The sequence below is a fragment of the Cetorhinus maximus genome, chromosome 30, assembly GCF_964194155.1.
Source record: "Cetorhinus maximus chromosome 30, sCetMax3.hap1.1, whole genome shotgun sequence".
NCBI lineage: Eukaryota > Metazoa > Chordata > Chondrichthyes > Lamniformes > Cetorhinidae > Cetorhinus > Cetorhinus maximus.
The window spans coordinates 17,277,669-17,296,663 of NC_135908.1; the positions used below are offsets into that span (position 1 = coordinate 17,277,669).

General features: G+C 41.8%; 1 protein-coding gene across 2 annotated transcripts; it reads right to left on the reverse strand.

Annotated features, from left to right (window-relative positions):
- Positions 1-5,802: 5,802 nt before the first annotated feature.
- Positions 5,803-17,612, reverse strand: skic8 (SKI8 subunit of superkiller complex). Of its 2 annotated transcripts, XM_078532522.1 has the most exons (11): positions 17,463-17,612; positions 17,184-17,248; positions 17,068-17,095; positions 14,849-14,954; positions 12,399-12,571; positions 11,028-11,176; positions 9,695-9,788; positions 7,663-7,756; positions 7,468-7,560; positions 6,353-6,431; positions 5,803-6,214 (listed from the first exon to the last, which is right to left on the reverse strand). In XM_078532522.1, exons 2-11 carry the CDS (start codon positions 17,193-17,195, stop codon positions 6,125-6,127), a joined length of 918 nt encoding a protein of 305 aa, XP_078388648.1. In that variant the 5' UTR covers positions 17,196-17,248; positions 17,463-17,612; the 3' UTR covers positions 5,803-6,124. The 2 variants fall into 2 exon arrangements, with proteins under 2 accessions (XP_078388648.1, XP_078388649.1); XM_078532523.1 differs by lacking the exon at positions 6,353-6,431 and having other exon boundaries at positions 17,463-17,581.
- Between the last annotated feature and the right edge of the window lie 1,383 nt (positions 17,613-18,995).

Below are 18,995 nucleotides of genomic sequence, written 5' to 3' on the forward strand. Positions count from 1 at the left end.
CCCCTTAGCCTCCACCTATCGCTGACCTATCTTGTTTCGCCTGCTCCACCCCCCTTAAACAGTTTAAATTCCATCACATTTCTATTTCTCTTTAGCAATGAAAAAGTCATACGGACTTGAAATGTTAACTGTTCTCTCTCCACAGACGCTGCCAGACCTGTTGAGTTTTTCTAGCATTTTCTATTTTTGAATTGCATTTATCTAGCACGTTTAATGTAGAAAAAATATTCCAAGGTGATTCACAGAGGTGTAATCAGTGAGAAAATAGCTGCTAAAGATAGACTGCGAGGGATCGAAGAGGTGGGTTTAAAGGAGCCTTTAAGGTAGGAAAGATGAAGTATTCAAGAATGTGAGGTCTGCAATAGCTGAATATGGTCACCAAAGGGGGTGGGGGTTGCACAAAGTGGCCAGAGTTGGAATAGAGTTTGTGGGGGAGAGCTTTTCAGGTCAGGAGATTCAAAGTTAAGGAAGTGTGTGACTGTGAAGAGATTTGTTCAATAGAATGAGATTTTAAATCGGAAGTTCTGTGAACCAGGATGTAGGTCAGGAAGGAGAGGGGTAATGGATGAGCAGAACTTGGTGTAAGATAAGATATGGGCAGCAGTGTTTTGGATGAGCTCAAGTTCAAAGGGTGGAAGATGAGACCCCATCGGAACTGTCAAGCCTAAAGGTGATAAAGGCGTAAATGAGAGCAGGAAGCACTGAGGCAGGGACAGTGGATGAGTGATGTTACACAAATAGATAGGTGGTTTTTGTGATGGTGATGTTAGGACAGGAGGGTTTTCCTCTTACTACCTGTCTGTAAACAGAATGTGTTTTGAATTAGTTTTTAAAGAATAAGCAGATTTTTTTTCAAACCCCTTGGTTTTCGTGAGATCCAATTTTAATAGTATTCCACAGCAAGGTTCACAGAAAAAATAGAGTATTGGTTCACGTGAGTTCCAAAGTCCGAGTCCAATGAGGAACTCTTTCACTTAGGCGTTTTGAGTTAGGCTGGCTGGAGACCGGTATTGTAAGATTTGCTGTCCAGTGGCGGTGTTGTCACAAGATGAAGTAGGCACACAGGTTGAGTTGGTTCTGTGGGCAATGGTTCAAAATTTTCTATCAGTCAGGTTAGATGGACCAGTTGTCCTGTCTGGACAGAGCTGGCTTCTTTGTGGCTTGCCAGTCAGATGCTAAAACAGCAAACTGTGCAGGCCAGAAATGTAATATTGAACTGTTCCAAAGGCCAAAGTCTTGGGTCATGTGACCTTCTCTACAATGACTTAGCAACAAAGGATGTTTGTTTAGGGTCTGGAATTTGGCTTTGTTTTCAGGACTGATAATATCTCAGCAATTATGGGTTGAAAGTGGTATCATCTGTATTGAGGATCTAGTGTTTGGAATGCCAATAGTAGACCCACTAACTCCGCTAGCAAGATTGACTTATCAAATGCAAATTACCTTCTTGTAGCTCCCTTTGAAACTGGTCTGAACAGTCCCAGGTTGTCCATTAATAGCTCCTTAGGCATAACAAGGTGAAACATTCTCAAAACTGAGGAGAATTCTTTTGTTCTGGAGACTGCTGGGGACTTCCCAGACAGAAAATCAACCATCTCAATTGTCTTTGTTCAGCAGGAAAGTCCAGTTTAAAAATATGAAATAGCAATAAGGATAAAGTTTTAAAATACATAGTGTGTTGGGTTTCTGTTCCATGTCATAGGAATCCAACAGTGAGGATGTAGGATTGGAAATCAACTTGGAATTGAATGCCAACAGTCCGATTCAACCTGAGACTGGCTGGGGAAGGAGGTGGAATCAATGGCAAAGATACGGAATTTATAGTATGGGCTGAAGCTGATGGCTCAATATTTAACTTGGAAAAAAACATTTCATTCAAGACTGGATAACACAGGTGTCTGGTAGCACAATGGTGGTAGTGGAGAAACAAGAGTTGGACACTGACCTTGCAGATATGGAAGCTAATCCCATGTCAAATGGTGTTGATGAAGTGGGGACTATTGTTAGATCCTTGGAGTACACCAGAGGCAATGATAACAGTACAGGGAAGGGAATCTATTTCTAGAGATGCTGCAGCTACAATTAGATAAGTCCTCCCTTGGTGCTGGAGGGAAATTATGTCATCAACGTTATCAAACTGCAGAGTGAATGAGGGGAAAAAAAACACCCACCGTAAGTCAATGGAGGATGTCATTTACAACTTTAATGCTGTTTCAGCACTGTGACAGATACAAATCTGATTGTAGGAGATTCTGGAGTAGCAGGAAAGATTGGCATGAATATGGACTTTGGAGGTGGGGTGCTAATTTGCAAGAGCAGATGGTTTTGCAAAGGATGGGGATTAGTATTTGAGGGAAGTGGCAGCTAGCATAGCAACAAGGAATGCAAGTTAGATGATCATATGTTTAGTAGGATTAGCCCATCTTATTCTCTCTATGCCCAGCTTGTCCACATGAGTACAGATACAAGGGAAATTAGACAGATATAGGATAAGGGTTAGGGTATTGTGCCTTGAGTGAGGCTTGGCTGGAAATGTACAAGCTGAATGGATGGTCTTAATCTTAACAAAGATATCCCTGTGTTCCTGACACTGGGATGGAGAGGGGTTATCTTGCTTTTCCTGATCAAAGTGGTGTTTTTTTTAAAAGCAGAGGCGAATGAAGCTCAATAGTGCTTGATGTAAACCAGCTAAAATTGGTGATGGTTGGCCACACATATACAAGTTTACATTCCTTGTACTTGAAGTACAAATGTCATACCAGAAACAATGCATAGGATGGAAAAACAAAGATTTTACTGGGAACAAGGAGAAGGTGTGACACTGCCTGAGTAAATGGAGTTGCAGAAGTATCGTCATGAACAGAAGGCAAAAGGTGAGGAAATTAGCAGTTTGCAAGTTGACAGTTCCTCCAAGCATTTTTCCCCAAAGACAGAAATGGGTTTAGAATGGACTTAAAAGGATGTTGGTGATGACAGATACCAAGAACTAATCAATCGTGATTGAGAATAGGGAGGCCACATAAGATGACGTTTGAGAAGTGGCTATGAATAATGGTAGTAGAGTTAAATGCAGGGAAAAGATAGGACCGGAGACAGTATAGAATTCAGAGAGAAGGCAAGATGAGTTGAGACCAAAATCACCTAGAATGAGTCACAATCCATGAGGGAGGATAGTTCAGGGAACTAGTTTTGCTCCACAATGACTAATTTCTAAGCTACTTATCAGCCTGACTCCCCAAAGCCATCTACAAGGCACAAGTCCCGGTGGGCACCGCGGGGTGGTTTGTTGACCCCTTTAATCACATTTTGGTTTGATGTTTGTAAGGTTCCTTTAAAGTTTTTCCTTGATTTTTCAGCTGACCTGACTTAGGGGCTGTGCTTGATTTATCCCTTGTTTTTGTTAATTTAGTTAATTGTTTTAACTCTACAAGAGTTACAAGGCACAAGTTAGGAGTGTGATGGAATACTTTCCATTTGCCTTGTTGCATGCACCTCCAACAGCACTCAAGCTGAACACTGTCCAGGATAATACAGCCTGCTTGGCTGGCAGCCCACCCACTACCTTTAACATTCATTCCCTCCGCCACTGAAGCACTGTATACTATCTACTAGATGCACTGCAGCAATTTGCCAAGGCATCTTTGATAGCACTTCTACCATCTAGAAGGTGCATGGGAACTCCACCACTTCCAAGCTCCTCTCCAAGTTACACTCTGATATAAACAGACTTCAAAATATATTGTTGTTCCTTCATTACGGCTGGGTCAAAATCCTGGAACTCTCTTCCAATAGTACTGGGGGTGCATCTTCAGCACAAACTGCAGCAGTTCAGCCAGCAACTAGGGATGGGCAATAAATTCTGGCCTTGCCAGTGATACCTATATCCCATGAATGAATTTAAAAATGACCCATTAAAGCAGGTGCAGGGGAGATTAAAAAGCTCAAGGAAATGGAAAACTTGTTAATACTTTAAGGTTTTCAGTGCAAGGAATGATAAAAGTGAGTCGAGAGGGGAAGGTTAGTTGATTTAATATATTTTTAGAAATGGTTATCGAGAAAATGGGAGTTAAAATAGTCAAATCCGCAGGACCTGATGGTTGCCACTCCATGGTGTTGAGATCAGCATTAATCATAATTTTCAAAATTATCTGGTTCACGAATTGTGCCTTTGGGTTAGGAAATTGCAAATGTCACTTCATTTTGAAAATAGAAGGGATGAAGTGGTAATGAAAGACCTGTCAGTTTAACATTAATTATGCAGAAGTTGCTGGAATTATCAGGGGGAGTGAGCACTTGGGCAGATATCAGTTGACTGATGGAAGTCAGCATGAATTTATGAAAGATGTGTCAGGTTTGACTAATCTAGTTGATTTTATTGAAGGAACTATCTTTTTAGATAGGGGAGCATCTATACAAGGGATATTACACAAGAACTAGGAGCAAGAGTAGGCAATTCAGCCCCTCGAGCCTGCCCTGCCATTCAATACGATCATGGCTGATCTCATTTCAGCCTCAACTCCAATTTCCTGCCCTCTCCCCATAACCTTTCAACCCGTTACTAACTAAAAATCTGTTTATCTCCTCAAATTTATTCAGCGTCCCGGCATCCACTGCACTCTGAGGTAGTGAATTCCAGACTCACGATCCTTTGAGAAAAGTAATTCCTCCTCATCTCTGATTTAAATCTACACCCCTTAGCCTAACACTATGACCTCTCATTCTAGAATGCCCCACAAGGGGAAACACCTGCTCCACATCTACTTTGTCTATCCCTATTAGCATCTCATATACCTCAATTAGATCTCCTCTCATCCTTCTAAACTCTAGCGAGTATAGGCCTAAACTGCTCAATCTCTCCTCATAAGACAAGCACTGCATCTTTGGAATCAATCTAGTGAACCTCCTCTGAACCACCTCCAATGCAACTACATCCTTCCTCAAGTAAGGGGACCAAAACTGTGCACAGTACTCCGAGTGTGGTCTCACCAATGCCTTGTACAATTGCAACACTTCCCTATTTTTATACTTTATTTCTTTAGCAATAAATGCCAAAATTCCATTTGCCTTCCTTATTACTTGCTGTACCTGCATACTAGCTTTCAGCGATTCGTGCACAAGGACACCCAGATCCTTCTGCACTGAAGCATTCTGAAGTTTCTTTCCATTTAAATAAGTCGCCTTTTTATTCTTCCGACCAAAACGGATAACCTCACACTTATCCACGTTAAACTCCATCTGCCAAATTTTGGCCCATTCACCTAACCTGTCCATATCTATTTCTATGTCGCCTACCAGAGAGCATTGAATAAAGCTCCACATAAGAGATTAACAAAAATGAAAGTGCATGGAATTGAAGGTAACCTTGTGACATGGATTGGTAATTTGCTAGGCAGCAGAGAGACAGGATAAAAGGTTTTCTCCCTGATTGGCAAGATGTGACAAGCGGTGTTCCCCAGTGGTATGTATGGGGACCTTAGCTTTTCAATATATATTACTGACTTTGATGAAGAAACAAAGTTGTATTAGAAGACACTGCAGCGTATGGATGGGAGGAGAGCTGCTAAAGAAAGGAGTGGGTAAAATCTTCAATGTGGGGAACTAACATTACAGATTATCACGATGGTCTTTAGGTTGGATTCAAATGGCAGTGCCAACAATTAGTTTTCTGCAAATAATCAAAGTTTCAGCCCAAGAACACAGTGGCATTGACAAATTCATCCTTGTAACAGTCTAAAGCAGCTCATCAGCTAATGTTTCTATCAGTGCACCACCGCATTTGCATCAAATCAGGTAACAACCACATTTATAAAACCAGGTTTATTTTAGTTATTAAAAATAGAACCAAAAATACACCTTACACAAGGGGTACAACATAAGCTCAAATACAATATAAGTTCCTTAGATGGGAAAAGCCAAATACACCAAATTAAAATGAAACCTGGAATTGTTTATCTAATCCAAACAAGACTTCATGATAGCTCCTTTGGTTTCACAATATACTGCAGATTTCAGTCATCATAAAAAGCAGGTTATTGGCTTTTACACATTCCCAGAGGCACCAGTCTGTACTTGTGAATGAAGAACTTTGGAAGCAGGTTTATATTAGGAATAGTGTGAGAAAACTTCAGATGGGACAGTCATAAATATGGATTTCACGATCATCTGCAACAGAGACTATCTTGGATCCATTCCCGTTGTACTTGGCACCCCAGACCTGTTTGGAAATGCAAAATGCTTTTACTTAAAAGATCTATTTAGTGAGGCATTATAAAATAGCAAGCTGACAGAACTACAACATTTAGTACTCAATGTGGCTGAAACTGTTCACTGGCAGATTGAAATGATAGTTTACCTGATCCAAATGATCGAAGAATGTATGCACACAACTTCTTGAGCCAGCACCCCAAACCTTTACACTTTTGTCAGAAGAGCTGATGCAGAAATAGAAGCAGCTGGTTACAAACAATACTTTTCTTTAACTCAAAAGAAGTAGAATCATCTGCAGGGCTATGGGAACCGCAGAGTCAGAATTATTGCTTAGTTCTTTTAAAGAGCCAGGACAGGCATGTCGGGTCGAATGGCCTCCAGTGCTGTAAGATTCTATAAGTCAGCACCCCGATTATAAAGTGAACAAAAATAAATACAATGGGCAGCATTGCATTTTCGCACATTTACCTTTCAATTGAAATTACTTTGGTCAGAACGCAGTCTAAAATCATCTGCAGAACTGTTAAAAATAGAGCACAGCCTAGGCATTGTGAAATGGCAAGTGTGCGCACATACAAACACTTCCCCACCACCCCCACCCCCCCACATTCCACCACTCCTGATCTTAGTCATATTAGTGTGAAGAAGACCTGACTTCAGATCAAGTTCTCCCTCTCATGGCTGGAGTCTCACCCTGGCCCTGCACCCCCACCCTCCACCAACCCACCACAACCCTTCTCCCAGTCGTTTTCACACATTGTCTAAAGACTGGTTTTATTCGGGATTTAGCAAAGGTTTCGAAAGCAAGCCACCTCGCTGCCCTTGGTGTTAGGCAGGTAACTTGCCCCACAGCACACAGAAACTGTTGGCAAAAAGGAAAGAAATGAACAAATACTGCTCTCATGGATCAGACCAAGGTTTATAGAATAAAAGCTGTACTGCAGTCATGTAGCTGATTTGTTAGCTTTACTATACTCTAGGTCAGCTGAATAGCATTATAAATTACATTTCTAGAATTCAGTAGGACACTTGAGCCGTGAAACTACAGTATTGGATAATAGGGTACAAATAAAGCTAGTCTGAAATTCCTCTGACCCATTCATTTTAAACTGGTTGATGCCCCCATTGAAATAGCAGAAAGGGAATTTCGGTCTTAAGTCTTTGTATGCTTGTATCCAGCCAAATAATTTCAGGCCTCAGGGAGTTTCAAATAGAATTTCAAAATTAAGAACATTTATTCCACAGTCAATCCATAATTACCTGGATACAAAATGCGTGTCATCTGGGCAGAAAGCCACACTCAGTACCCAGGATCCGTGTCCGCTTAGGGTACCTGCAAGACTGGCATGTTGGCTATAGGGAGAATCAGATGAATTATATTAACTGCAATGGACCGGAGCTGCCGGAGCCTCATCTATAACAAGTAAATGAAACAATTGTAATAACATCTCTTACACATCATAAATCTTGATGTAACCATCATCAGAGGCTGTAATTAGAAGTTGAGAGTCTGGAGAGAAAGTCAGAGATCGAATTGGCTTGGCGTGACCTGAAAGTCAAAGAATTGAATGATTTAAAAAATAAAGATTCGGAGGACTTGAAGATAATTTAATTTCCAAATATTCTACAACAAGGAAAAGCAGTCACATAAGATAGGATGCTTTAGAGGTTCTGAGAATCAGAGGGATCTGGGTGTCTTAGTGCATGAATCGTAAAAAGATAGTATGCAGGTCCAGCAAGTAATTAGGAGAGCTAATAGAATGTCATTTATTGCAAGGGGAATTGAATGCAAAAGTAGGGAGGTTATGCTTCAGTTATACAGTGCACTAATGAGACCACATCTGGAGTACTGTGTACAGATTGATCTCCTTATTTAAGAAAGGATGTAAATGTGTTGGAAGCAGTTGAGAGAAGGTTTGCCAGACTAATACCTGGGATGGGCGGGTTGTCTTATGAGGAAAGGTTGGACAGACTAGGCTTGTATACGCTGGAGTTTAGAAGAGTTAGAGGTGACTTGATTGGAACATATAAGATCCTGAGGGATCTTGACAGGGTGGATGTGGAGAGGATATTTTCTCTTGTGGGAGAGTCTAGAACTAGGGTTCACTGTTAAAAATAAGGGGTCGCCCATTTAAAACAGAGATGACGTGAAATTTTTTCTCAGAGGGTCGTGAGTCTTTGAAAGACTCTCTTCCTGAAAATGCGGTGGAAGCAGCGTCTTTGAATATTTTTAAGGCAAGACTAGATAGATTCTTGGTCAGGATGGGGGCGATAGGTTATTAGGGGTGGGTGGGATGCAGATTTGAGGTTACTGTCAGATCAGCCATGATCTGATTGAATAGCAGAGCAGGCTCAAGGGGCTGAATGGCCTACTCCTGCTTCTTATTCGTATGTTTGTATGAAAGATTGAGGGCTATCTGCCTGGGCTGTGGTTGAATCAAAATCCTCCAGGTGAATGGTGAAATGCACCAAAGAGGAGGTTAGGAAAGGAGATCCAGCAGGGCACAGGAACACTGGAGACTATTTAAGAAAGAATATACTGGCATTGGAGATTCACTAGGCTGATTCCTGGGATGAAGAGGTTGACTTATCAAGAACGGCTAAACAGGTTAGGCCTTTATTCATTAGAGTTTAGAAGAATGGGAGAGGGGGTGATCTTATTGAAATGTACAAGATTCTGAGGGGGCTTGACAGGGTAGATGTTGTCATTGTCAGGATAGTTTATTTCAGGGCTTTCCAACTATGGGTCATGACCCCCAGTGGGGTCGTGAGACAAGATTGTGGGCTTGAGAGTCCGAGGCAGCAAAGTTGCTGTGAAGCTCCAACTGAATATTAACAGCTGAGAGGCCCCTTTAAATTCTCGCTCTTTTTATTTAAAAATGGTGGGCGCAACCTAACTGACCAATGTGGGTGTCGCTGACAAGGCCAACATATGCTGCCCTTCTCTAATTAACCATGACAAGGTGGTGATGAGCTGCCTTCTTGAACTATTGCAGCCCACCACGTGGTGTAGGAACACCCGCAGTGCTGTTAGGAAGGGAATTCCAGAATTTTGACCCAGCGGCCCGTGAAGGAATGGCGATAAGAGTCAGGATGGTGTGGGGCTTGGAGGGGAACTTGTAGATGGTGGTGTTCCCATGCATATGTTGCCCTTGTCCTTCTAAGTGGTAGTGGTTGCAGGTTTGAAAGATGCTGTTGAAGGAGGCTTGGCAAGTTGCTACAGTGCATCTTGTAGATGGTACACACTGCTGCCACTGTGTGTTGGTGGTAGAGGGAGCGAATGTTTAAAGATGTTGAATTGGGTGTCAATCAAGTGGGCTGCTTTGCCCAGGGTGTTGAGCTTCTTGAATATTGTTGGAGCTGCACTCATCCAAGCAAGTGGAGGGTATTCCATCATGTTCCAACAAGCTGCACTGGTGCAGCGATTACACACTGCACCAGTGAATTGGTTTCTATTTAACGTTTCTACACAACTCTACTATTTTACCTTCCAGCGTATGCAGCAGTTTTCCAGTTGCAATATCAAAAATGTTGATAATACCATCTATAGCACCGCTAGCGAGGTACTTCCCATCAGGACTCTGCAGTGAACACAAGATTTGTGTCCTATGAAGTGAATCAACATAGGTTCCACCCCCTACCCCGACAAAATAACAATTTACACATCTGTTCTCACATTCTGTACAGAGCAACGTATACTAGGCACAAAACATAGGTAAGTGTTAAAAATCAAACAGTTTATGATTCACTGAAGCTAGTTAATTCCATTCAACCCCATCCGATATCAAGCTTTAATACAGTGCACAGTACTTAAGAAATCACAGAACGGTTACAGCACAGATAGAGGCCATTTGGCCTGTCATGTCTCTGCTGGCTCTCTGCAAGAGCAAATTTTATTTAATAGTTTTATTTGACAACCCCTGCAAAAGGGATAGGGTCAGAGGTCAAACAGCTAACTTCCTGTCCAGCCAGCAGATAAAAGCTTGTGTTTTTTATTCGTTCATGGGGTGTGGCTTCACTAATTTCTCATGCCTATTTGCTATTGGTCATTCAGGTTGGGCCAGGTTAAGGAAGGCAGGCAAGATTTAGTACAACTGTTACTCCTTAGGCTCATTTACTGACTGTGAAGTGAAGCAGTTTGATGCTTATCTGGTCTCGTTCCATTAAAGTGTTAATCAGCCTCTTTCCCAGAATACTAGAGAAAGTCACGCGGTTACAGGCGAGCGATTAAATCAAGCAACAACTTGCATTTATATAGCACCTTTAACATGGTCAACTGTCCCACTGCGTTTCCTGGCAGTATTATCAAACAAAATTTGGCTTCAAGCCACATCAGGAGATATTAGGACAGGTGAAAAGATGTCGATTTTAAGGAGCAGAGAGCAGTCAGAGGCATTTCAGAATTTAAGGCCTAGGCAGCAAGACACAGCCATTAATGACCAGCTCTGAAAATCATGGATGAAACAAAATACCTAAATAGGAGGAGCAGAGACATTTCAGAGGGTTGTATGGCTGGTGATTACCACAGTGTGCGCATGAGTGTGGTGTGAGGTCATGGAGTCCAACCAGTTCATATAACACCAGATTTTTAATATTAATAGCTCCTGATCATGCCATCACATGACTAGACATTGGGAGGTAAACTCCTGCTGATTGTAGTGGATGTCTGGTCCACTTACAGGAGAAACCACTGAAGCTGAATCAAAGAGAACATCTAGTTGGCCTAAATCTAACACAAACACATTCTTTACCAGAGGTTCGGTTCTCCCTCAGCACACATATAAAACTGTGAATAAAATTACTCCTCTAGTTTGACTTACATATGCAATACTGAGGATGAATTTTCCTCTTGTATCCAAGGAAGATTCTTTCTTTCCACTTTCAACGCCAAAGATATTAACTTTTCCCAAGTGGCTCCCTGTTGCTAAAAACTTGCCATCTGGAGAGAAGGCCACTGACCAAGCATCAACTGAAAGAGAATAAAAGACTTCATTAAAACTACAGTATTAGTTGGTTAACACACAGCATTAAAAATCTCTGAAGGAAAATAAGCTCATTGCAAAGAAAGCTGAAAAATCTACATTTTGGTTTGGCGATCCCACAGACCTAACTGCAGAGTTTCAACAAGTTCGAGGGGGCAGGGACAAGGAGATGCACAGCAAGATAGGAGGGGGGCAACAGGACAGCAGTAAACTCAGACTGTGGCAGAAAAAAAACCAAAAATAAAAATAGAAAGCAAGTCAAAGGCAAACATGGAAAAATAGAAAGGCAGTCATGGATCTTACCCCTTCCTCACACATTTGAACTCCAGTGTTACAAAGAACCAGTCATTCATTTCTCTCAAGTTTCACTGAGGGCTCAATGGAGTTTAACCCGGCCCATCATGATCAGGTTGCACAGTGGTATAAAGGTGAAGATTACATGGCAAACCGCGAATTAGCTCCAATTTTACAGCTAAAAACTCCCAAATTTAAACAAGGGATTTACTCTGCAGATTATTGCAGGGAATACTGAACCGATTTCTGATTCCTCACAGAATCTGTAGGTTCTTACGACTATTGTTTGATGTTAATTGAGATTTTAAACATTTACTGATCAGGTTTCATCGGCTGTGTTTCCTATTTGGTTCACAACTTTTGATTCCTCCATTTTATGCCCCCCACCCACTGAAAAATTTCACACATTTTGAGATTTAAGAACATCAAACAGCTTTTGAACTAATTTGTTTTAAATCGAAGTTTCTCTTCTCTTTAAACCAGAAGTACTCTGCAGGATAGCATCCAGTAATCTGCTCAGGGTATTATCACTGGTGGCATACCGAACCCAGACCTTACACTGGATATGTGCTGACCTCTAATGGATTGACTTGAAATGACTACAGAGGGTGCTGTCAAGTACAGACATATAGGATAAACCGACAAGTTTCAGTATTAAATCAATTCCAAGAGTGGCTGTAGACGATATCCACAATAATACCCAAATCCACTAGATTGTTTCATACGTAGGCTATTTTTGCTGATTTCAATCATTAGAATTCAACTAATGCATCGTTAGTTACACAAGTAAATCCACTAGATTGTTTCATACGTAGGCTATTTTTGCTGATTTCAATCATTACGATTCAACTAATACATCGTTAGTTACACAAGTAAATAGCAGTAATTTATTGAGATAGGTTGTAAATGTATTACCTGGCCCAGCATCCAAAGACTTAATCTGTTTGCCTGACTCTAAATCCCAAAGGCGGATATGCGCATCCAGAGAACTGGAGGCTGCAGTGGTGCCTGTGTGATTAATGTCAACTGACACGACTCCTAGCTGGTGTCCCTCTAGAGCCCACTGGAGTTCGAGCTTCTCATCCGCCCTGTAGCAAAGGAAATCCATGAAACTCAAGCAAAACCAAAGAATATTAGTTTTCCTGTATACTGCTTAGGGCTAGTCAAAGTATACAGCAGCCCAATAACCCACACTGCACAATTCGTTATTCAGCTGCTAAAGGTGACCAGTATCTCTTTAAGCACAAGCTCAAATTTGTAAATAGGAAAACAGGCAAACCACAAAGTCAATTAGAGGATAATCTCTGTTGGTGGGGTGAATTAATCAAAGTTTAAGATAATGAGGGGAACAGATAGGGTATATGGAGAGAATTTGTTTCTACTGGTTGGGGCCTCTAGAACTAGGTTTAAAACTTAAGCTTGTACGTTTCAGGAGTGAAATTAGGAAATAACTTCTACACACAAAGGTTGGTGGAATTGAGTTCTCTTCTGCAAATGACAATTGATGCTGGATCAATTTTTAATCTTAAATCTTAGATTGATGGGTTTTTGTTAAACAAAATTGTTAAGGGACTTGAGGCAAAGACGATAATTGGGAGTTTGATCGTGATCAGCCACGATCTCATTGAACAGGCTCAAGGGACTAATGCTCTCCTCCTGTTTCTTCCTCTGGAGGTTACCAGCTGCTTGTATATCTCTAGAGGTCTACTAGAAAGTCTGTTTTGGTGTTATTCTTAGTCAGTCTGATTATAGGTTCTTTTAGGAGAATAGCAGCTTTATTTCATGTAACACGCAGTGTATTACTTGGCAGATGTCTCATCAAGATCACAAGGTCTAATCATCAAGTACTCAGAGCTTCAGGTCATCCAGAGTTGGGACTGTTTAGTCACAGAATTTTGCAAATTGAAATATGCTAGCAACCAGGGTAGGCCATTCAGCCCCTCAAGCTTGCTCCACCATTCAATTAGATTGTGTACAGATCAGGTTATGTACAGGCCTAACGTTTGTATATATTACCAGCGGAGCTCAAGTAGCATTGCTGAGTGAGTTGGAGGGGGAAATTGCTTTATCATCTGTGGCTTAAGATATCTCCACATGGTTAAAATAGACGTAGAAAATACTGTTTAAATCAACTGAAGGCATGTAAAGGTTTGCTACAGAACATAAAAAGTGAATAGTATATATTTGCATTCTATATAATTTGTATCGTATAAACCCTAAGGCCCTCAATTGGGACAAGCCCTAAGCCTCGCCCGCCACCCATAAAATCACGGTAAGGTTGGGGGCAGGGAGGTAGGTGGCAAGAAAGTCACCCACAGAATTTTACAAGTGCCCTCCCGCCTGCAAACCCACCTACGGGAGTCCATAAAATTCTGTCCATGGTTTTATTTGGGGAACGATTGTCGACACTGTAGTTTCTTAAAATTTGTGCACTTTGCAAATGGCTATTTTTAAGAAAAAAATGACAGAAACTGGTGTTAGACAGCCTGTTTGTGAAGTGGCTAAATATTTAAGTTTTATAGTAAGATTAATAGATTAGAATAACTATTTGTGCTGTACACACTTTTGGATCTTATCTAATCTTTGTACTTAGTAGATTATTTCAATTCTCACTTTTTTGGAAGAATCCTAATGTCTATCCTTGCCTTAAATTCTAGGTTCGCTTTCAGGAAAATATCCAAGAAATGAAAAAACAAAATCATTTGTTAATTTACTTCAACTATTGGAAGTATCTAAGACCTCCTAGGGGTGGTAAAACATCACAAGTCCTTGTTTTAAGCACCAAGCAAATTTATTAAACAAGCAACTAAGCAAACTGACTTCTAATTACAGAAGAAAGCCTATTATCCAACTCCCCTATTAGACAATACAAAATATCACAACATGACAGATAATAATATTCTAAAGTTTGTCATGGAAATGTTAAATTGATTCCTCTCCCTTCTAAGGATTTCAAACTGACCACCCCGGAACAGAAACCATAAAAGTTACTGGGATACCTAGAACCTTGAATATCTGAGAATTCAAAAATAAAAAGTCATCAGTCATGTACAAACTGAACCAGTCACACAGCAATACTCTGATTTGAATTATTTACTCCTCTGTTCAGCAACGATGAATGTTTGTAACACTGTGCTGACATAGGTTTGGTAGAAGGTTCTGAGCTGCAGCCAGTTGTTCCCAGGTCTAGATCAAAGGAAAAGGCACCAAGCCAGACAAAGAAATTCTACTTTTGTCACACCCATACTGCCAGTATTCTTTTAAAATAAACCACAATGCTATTTGCTCCAAGAATGCTGAAGTTTGCATTTGCAGCAACCAAAACAAAATTTTAAGTTCCACGGGCTGAAATATTCTACACCCACCATTTCCAGACTTTAACGAGGTCATCCAGTGATCCAGTCACTATAGTCTCCGAGCCGTCCTTCTCACTCTTTCCCCAAGCCACAGACCAAATGGAGTCTTCATGAGCTTTCAAGAAATAAGAACCAGAGGCTCATTATTGCATGTTAATGTGAATCTTTATCTTTCTGATCTATTAGTTGGAGTAAATGGCTGAAAGTATCACAAAATCCTATTAGAATTGCAGAGTCAGGAAACATCCATTTTCTAAAAAAAAACAGAATCTACTTTTTTTTGGGATATTTGACAGATGATTCCTCCAGGTGCCAGTATTCTTTAAAAAAAATTGGAAAAACAATGACATAGCTGATAAGAACTTAATATCGGTCAGGTCTTACTGATGGATTATTTGAAACAATTAAGGTCAAAAAGCACACCTTTTAAGAAATTAGTTTGTGCTGCCACAATTTTTTGAATTACCTGGGAGTTGGGAGAGCCTATAGTTCCCTATTGCTTTCTCCATGGCAACACCTTAGCCAATCAGAGTCAATTTGCCAACCAATCAGCACACTTTTCTCCAGTAGTATAAAATTGTTGTGATCCTCTGAAATTTGGGATTCTTGTGTTTGTCCTGATGAGTGCAAGGCAAAAAGCTTTGACAATAGGTCTCTCTTTTCAGTAATATTCAAGTGCTGTACTGTCAAGCGACTGTTGTTGTAACCAACCTAATATGTATCGAAAGCAGCAGTGTGTAACACAGTTCAATAGTCCAAAACTATGCCACAAGACCTTTCAATCTAACCTGTGGATTATTTGAGTTTCTGTGTTCACGAAGGCTAGGCAGAACGGTTCAAACCTCCCTGGACCTGGACGATGAGAAATGGCTGCTTCCCAACTGGAAGCAGTTCTGAACCAAAGAAGCAGCATCTGAGAAGTTCAGAAGCCTGATATGTGACGATGAAAAGCTGAGGAGTTAGCAGCGATGTGTGAATCAGCAAAAGCAAAAAGCAAGTCATCAATAAACATTGAGTAGGAGGGTGTGCACCAGGGACAGCAGAACATCCAGCCAGATTGAGATACAGTCCCTGTGCAAGCTAACATTGAGATTTTGTGTACAACAGGCATGACCTTATAGGGGGGGGGGGTGCGTGTGTGTGTGTGTGTGTTGGTGGTAGGGGTGTTCTGATTGGAAAGCCCAATGTCCTGGCCAGTAATTATCCTTCAATCAACATGACTAAAACTGATGACATACTCACCACATTTCTGTTTGTGGGAGCTTATATGCAAATTGACTGTAACCTTTCCTACAGTAACTTCCAAAGGACTTCATTGGCTCCAAAGCACTTTGGAATATCACAAGATCAAAAATTCCTCTTATATACATCTGATCAATCCACAAACTGCTTTTGTGCATAATTCCATAAAACATGCTAACCCAGATGTGTGGAATTCAAACCCCTGGACATACAAACCTGTTCAACAAAACTCTTGTTCATGTCTAAAGTGGAAAAAATTCTCCTTGATAGATATTCTCAATGACAATATACTAGTAAATATCTAACTATTGGTCTCTTATATCATTCACATTTTTTTTAAATGCTCTAAGGTAATCTCCCTTCTTGCTCTCCTGTTTGAATCAGGACTCTCTCTCTGTGAATGTGTAAATTCATCTATGGTAATTAACAGTAAGTATCCCAGTATATAACGTGAAGGTTCGACTGACTTGCATCTCTCTCTCTCTCTGTTTCTCACCCTTGAGGGGAGTCAACCTTCAAGCTAAAACATAAGCAAAATACTACAGATGCTGGAGGTCTGAAATAAAAACAACAAGTACTGGAAAAACTCAGGTGTAGCAGCATCTGCAGAGAGAGAGTTTGGTCATGTTGGATTCGAAACATTAAACTTTCAAGCTAATGTTTATAACCTCCCCTCCCTTACCAACAGATAAAAACAATCCATATCTACTGCTGCATTTGAATTATCCTAAATGCTGTGATCGCGATCATTTGTATGGTGTGCAAATTATATGTGTGAATTGTATGGAAATAAATCATGAAAGATGCGATATAAATGCAAGTTTTTTTTTTCATTTTTAGTGTATGTTTAGTGCAGAATTTGATTTTTTAGCATTCGGCTCCCCTTTAGCACAGAGGTTATGGTTATAGTGTTGAAACGTTAAATATATTTTCTTCAAAACTCTGGGTATTTTTGTCCATTCATATGAATATTAAGAGTTACTCACCATGCTCTTGCTTGAATAGGATACTGTACTGGAAACAGAAAGGTAAAGGTTAGTGTACAAATCAGTGGAACGCAAGACACTTTGCTTCTTTCACCAAGATGAACTCATTGCTCTACCTGTGTGGTCATCCTCCTGGCTTCTGGCTTCTGGCCAGCCCCCACCGTGGGCCGATGACTTTACTCTGCAAAGAGAGAAGGATTTGGGATTGAAACAGCCCCTGGTCTCTGAGGCAAAAGCTACAGCATCCCCCCCCCCCGCCCCCCCCCAATGCACACAGCAAGATCCCACAGTTACTGAGTGAGTATGCACTGCTCGTTTGCGGGAGGACTCGACTCCCTGGGAGCCAGGACGGGCCCACGGATTTGGCTATGCCTCGCCTCGGAGCGGGGACTAACCTGCTCTTGTTGTTGTTGTTGCTGCTGCTGAAGCCCCGGGTGGCATGGATGAAGGAACAGTTCCAGGCTCCGCTAACGCTCAGTAGGCCTCGGTCGCCGGACAACACGGAGGAAATGACGACACCGCCCAGAGGCAGAGGCTTCCGGTCCAGGACTGCGCGTGCGCAGACGCGCCTTCCGGGCGGCTGGGATGATCTGAATGGCCCGGAATCTTCTGGAAAGCGGCGAGGGCGGGGGGGGGGGGTTAGGAACTGCGAGGGAAGTTTAAACTTCCGATGGGCAATTACCCCGCATCTGGAACCATCCCACACTCCCGATTTAAATTGATGGTTCCGACTCTCTTACCGGAATAGTTAGAAGGATTAAAACCACTTCTAACTCCTGGGTAACGACAACACTGGACCCCTGACCAACGGCCTAATATCCCCCACCCCCCCCCCCCCCGCCTGACCCCTCCGACTAGTCACCCAATGCCCCAACTACCTCTCCTCCCCATAGCCACGCCAACTAAGAACTAGGAGCAGGAGTAGGCCATTCAGCCCCTCGAGCCTGCCCCGCTATTCAATACGATCGTGGCTGATCTCATTTCGGCCTCAACTCCCAATTTCCCGCCCTCTCCCCATAACCTTTCAACCCCGTTACTAACTAAAAATCTGTCTATCTCCTCAAATTTATTCAGCGTCCCGGCATCCACTGCACTCTGAGGTAGTGAATTCCACAGATTCACCACCCTTTGAGAAAAGTAATTCCTCCTCATCTCTGATTTAAATCGGCCACCCCTTAGCCTAAAACTATGGCCTCTCGTTCTAGAATGCCACACAAGGGGAAACACCTGCTCCACGTCTACTTTGTCTATCCCCTTTAGCACCTTATATACCTCAATTAGATCTCCTCTCACCCTTCTAAACTCTAGCCTAAACTGTTCAATCTCTCCTCATAAGACGAGCCCTGCATCTTTGGAATCAATCTAGTGAACCTCCTCTGAACCGCCTCCAATACAACTACATCCTTCCTCAAGTAAGGGGACCAAAACTGTGCACAGTACTCCGAGTGTGGTCTCACCAATGCCTTGTACAATTGCAACAACACTTCCCTAAATGCCAAAATTCCATTTGCTTTCCTTATTACCTGCTGTACTTACATACTAGCTTTCAGCGATTCATGCACAAGGACACCCAGATCCCTCTGCACTGAAGCATTCTGAAGTTTCTCTCCATTTAAATAATGTCGCCTTTTTATTCTTCCGAACAAAATGGATAACCTCACACTTATCCACGTTAAACTCCAACCCCCAACAAAACTCCACATCCTCCTCCCCCCACCTAATGCCTGACTACCCTCACCCTCCCAACCTCCGACCATTAACCCATCCCCTCCTGAGCCCATGCTCCTCACCCCACAACACACCCTTCTGATTAACCTCCGACACCCCCAACTACCCCCTTGCCCCATACCTACCCCCGACTATGCTCCTGACACCCCCCCAACTACACCCTTAGCCCCGATACCTACTGCCCCACACCCTTGACTACC

Excerpts from the sequence above, each read along its gene's own strand:
- skic8 (XM_078532522.1), bottom strand. Across the intron at positions 11,177-12,398 it reads GTCTTTGGATGCTGGGCCAG|TTGATGCTTGGTCAGTGGCC; the intron begins GTAATACATTTA and ends ATTCTCTTTCAG. Across the intron at positions 9,789-11,027 it reads TCATCCTCAGTATTGCATAT|AGTCCTGATGGGAAGTACCT; the intron begins GTAAGTCAAACT and ends TGTTCACTGCAG.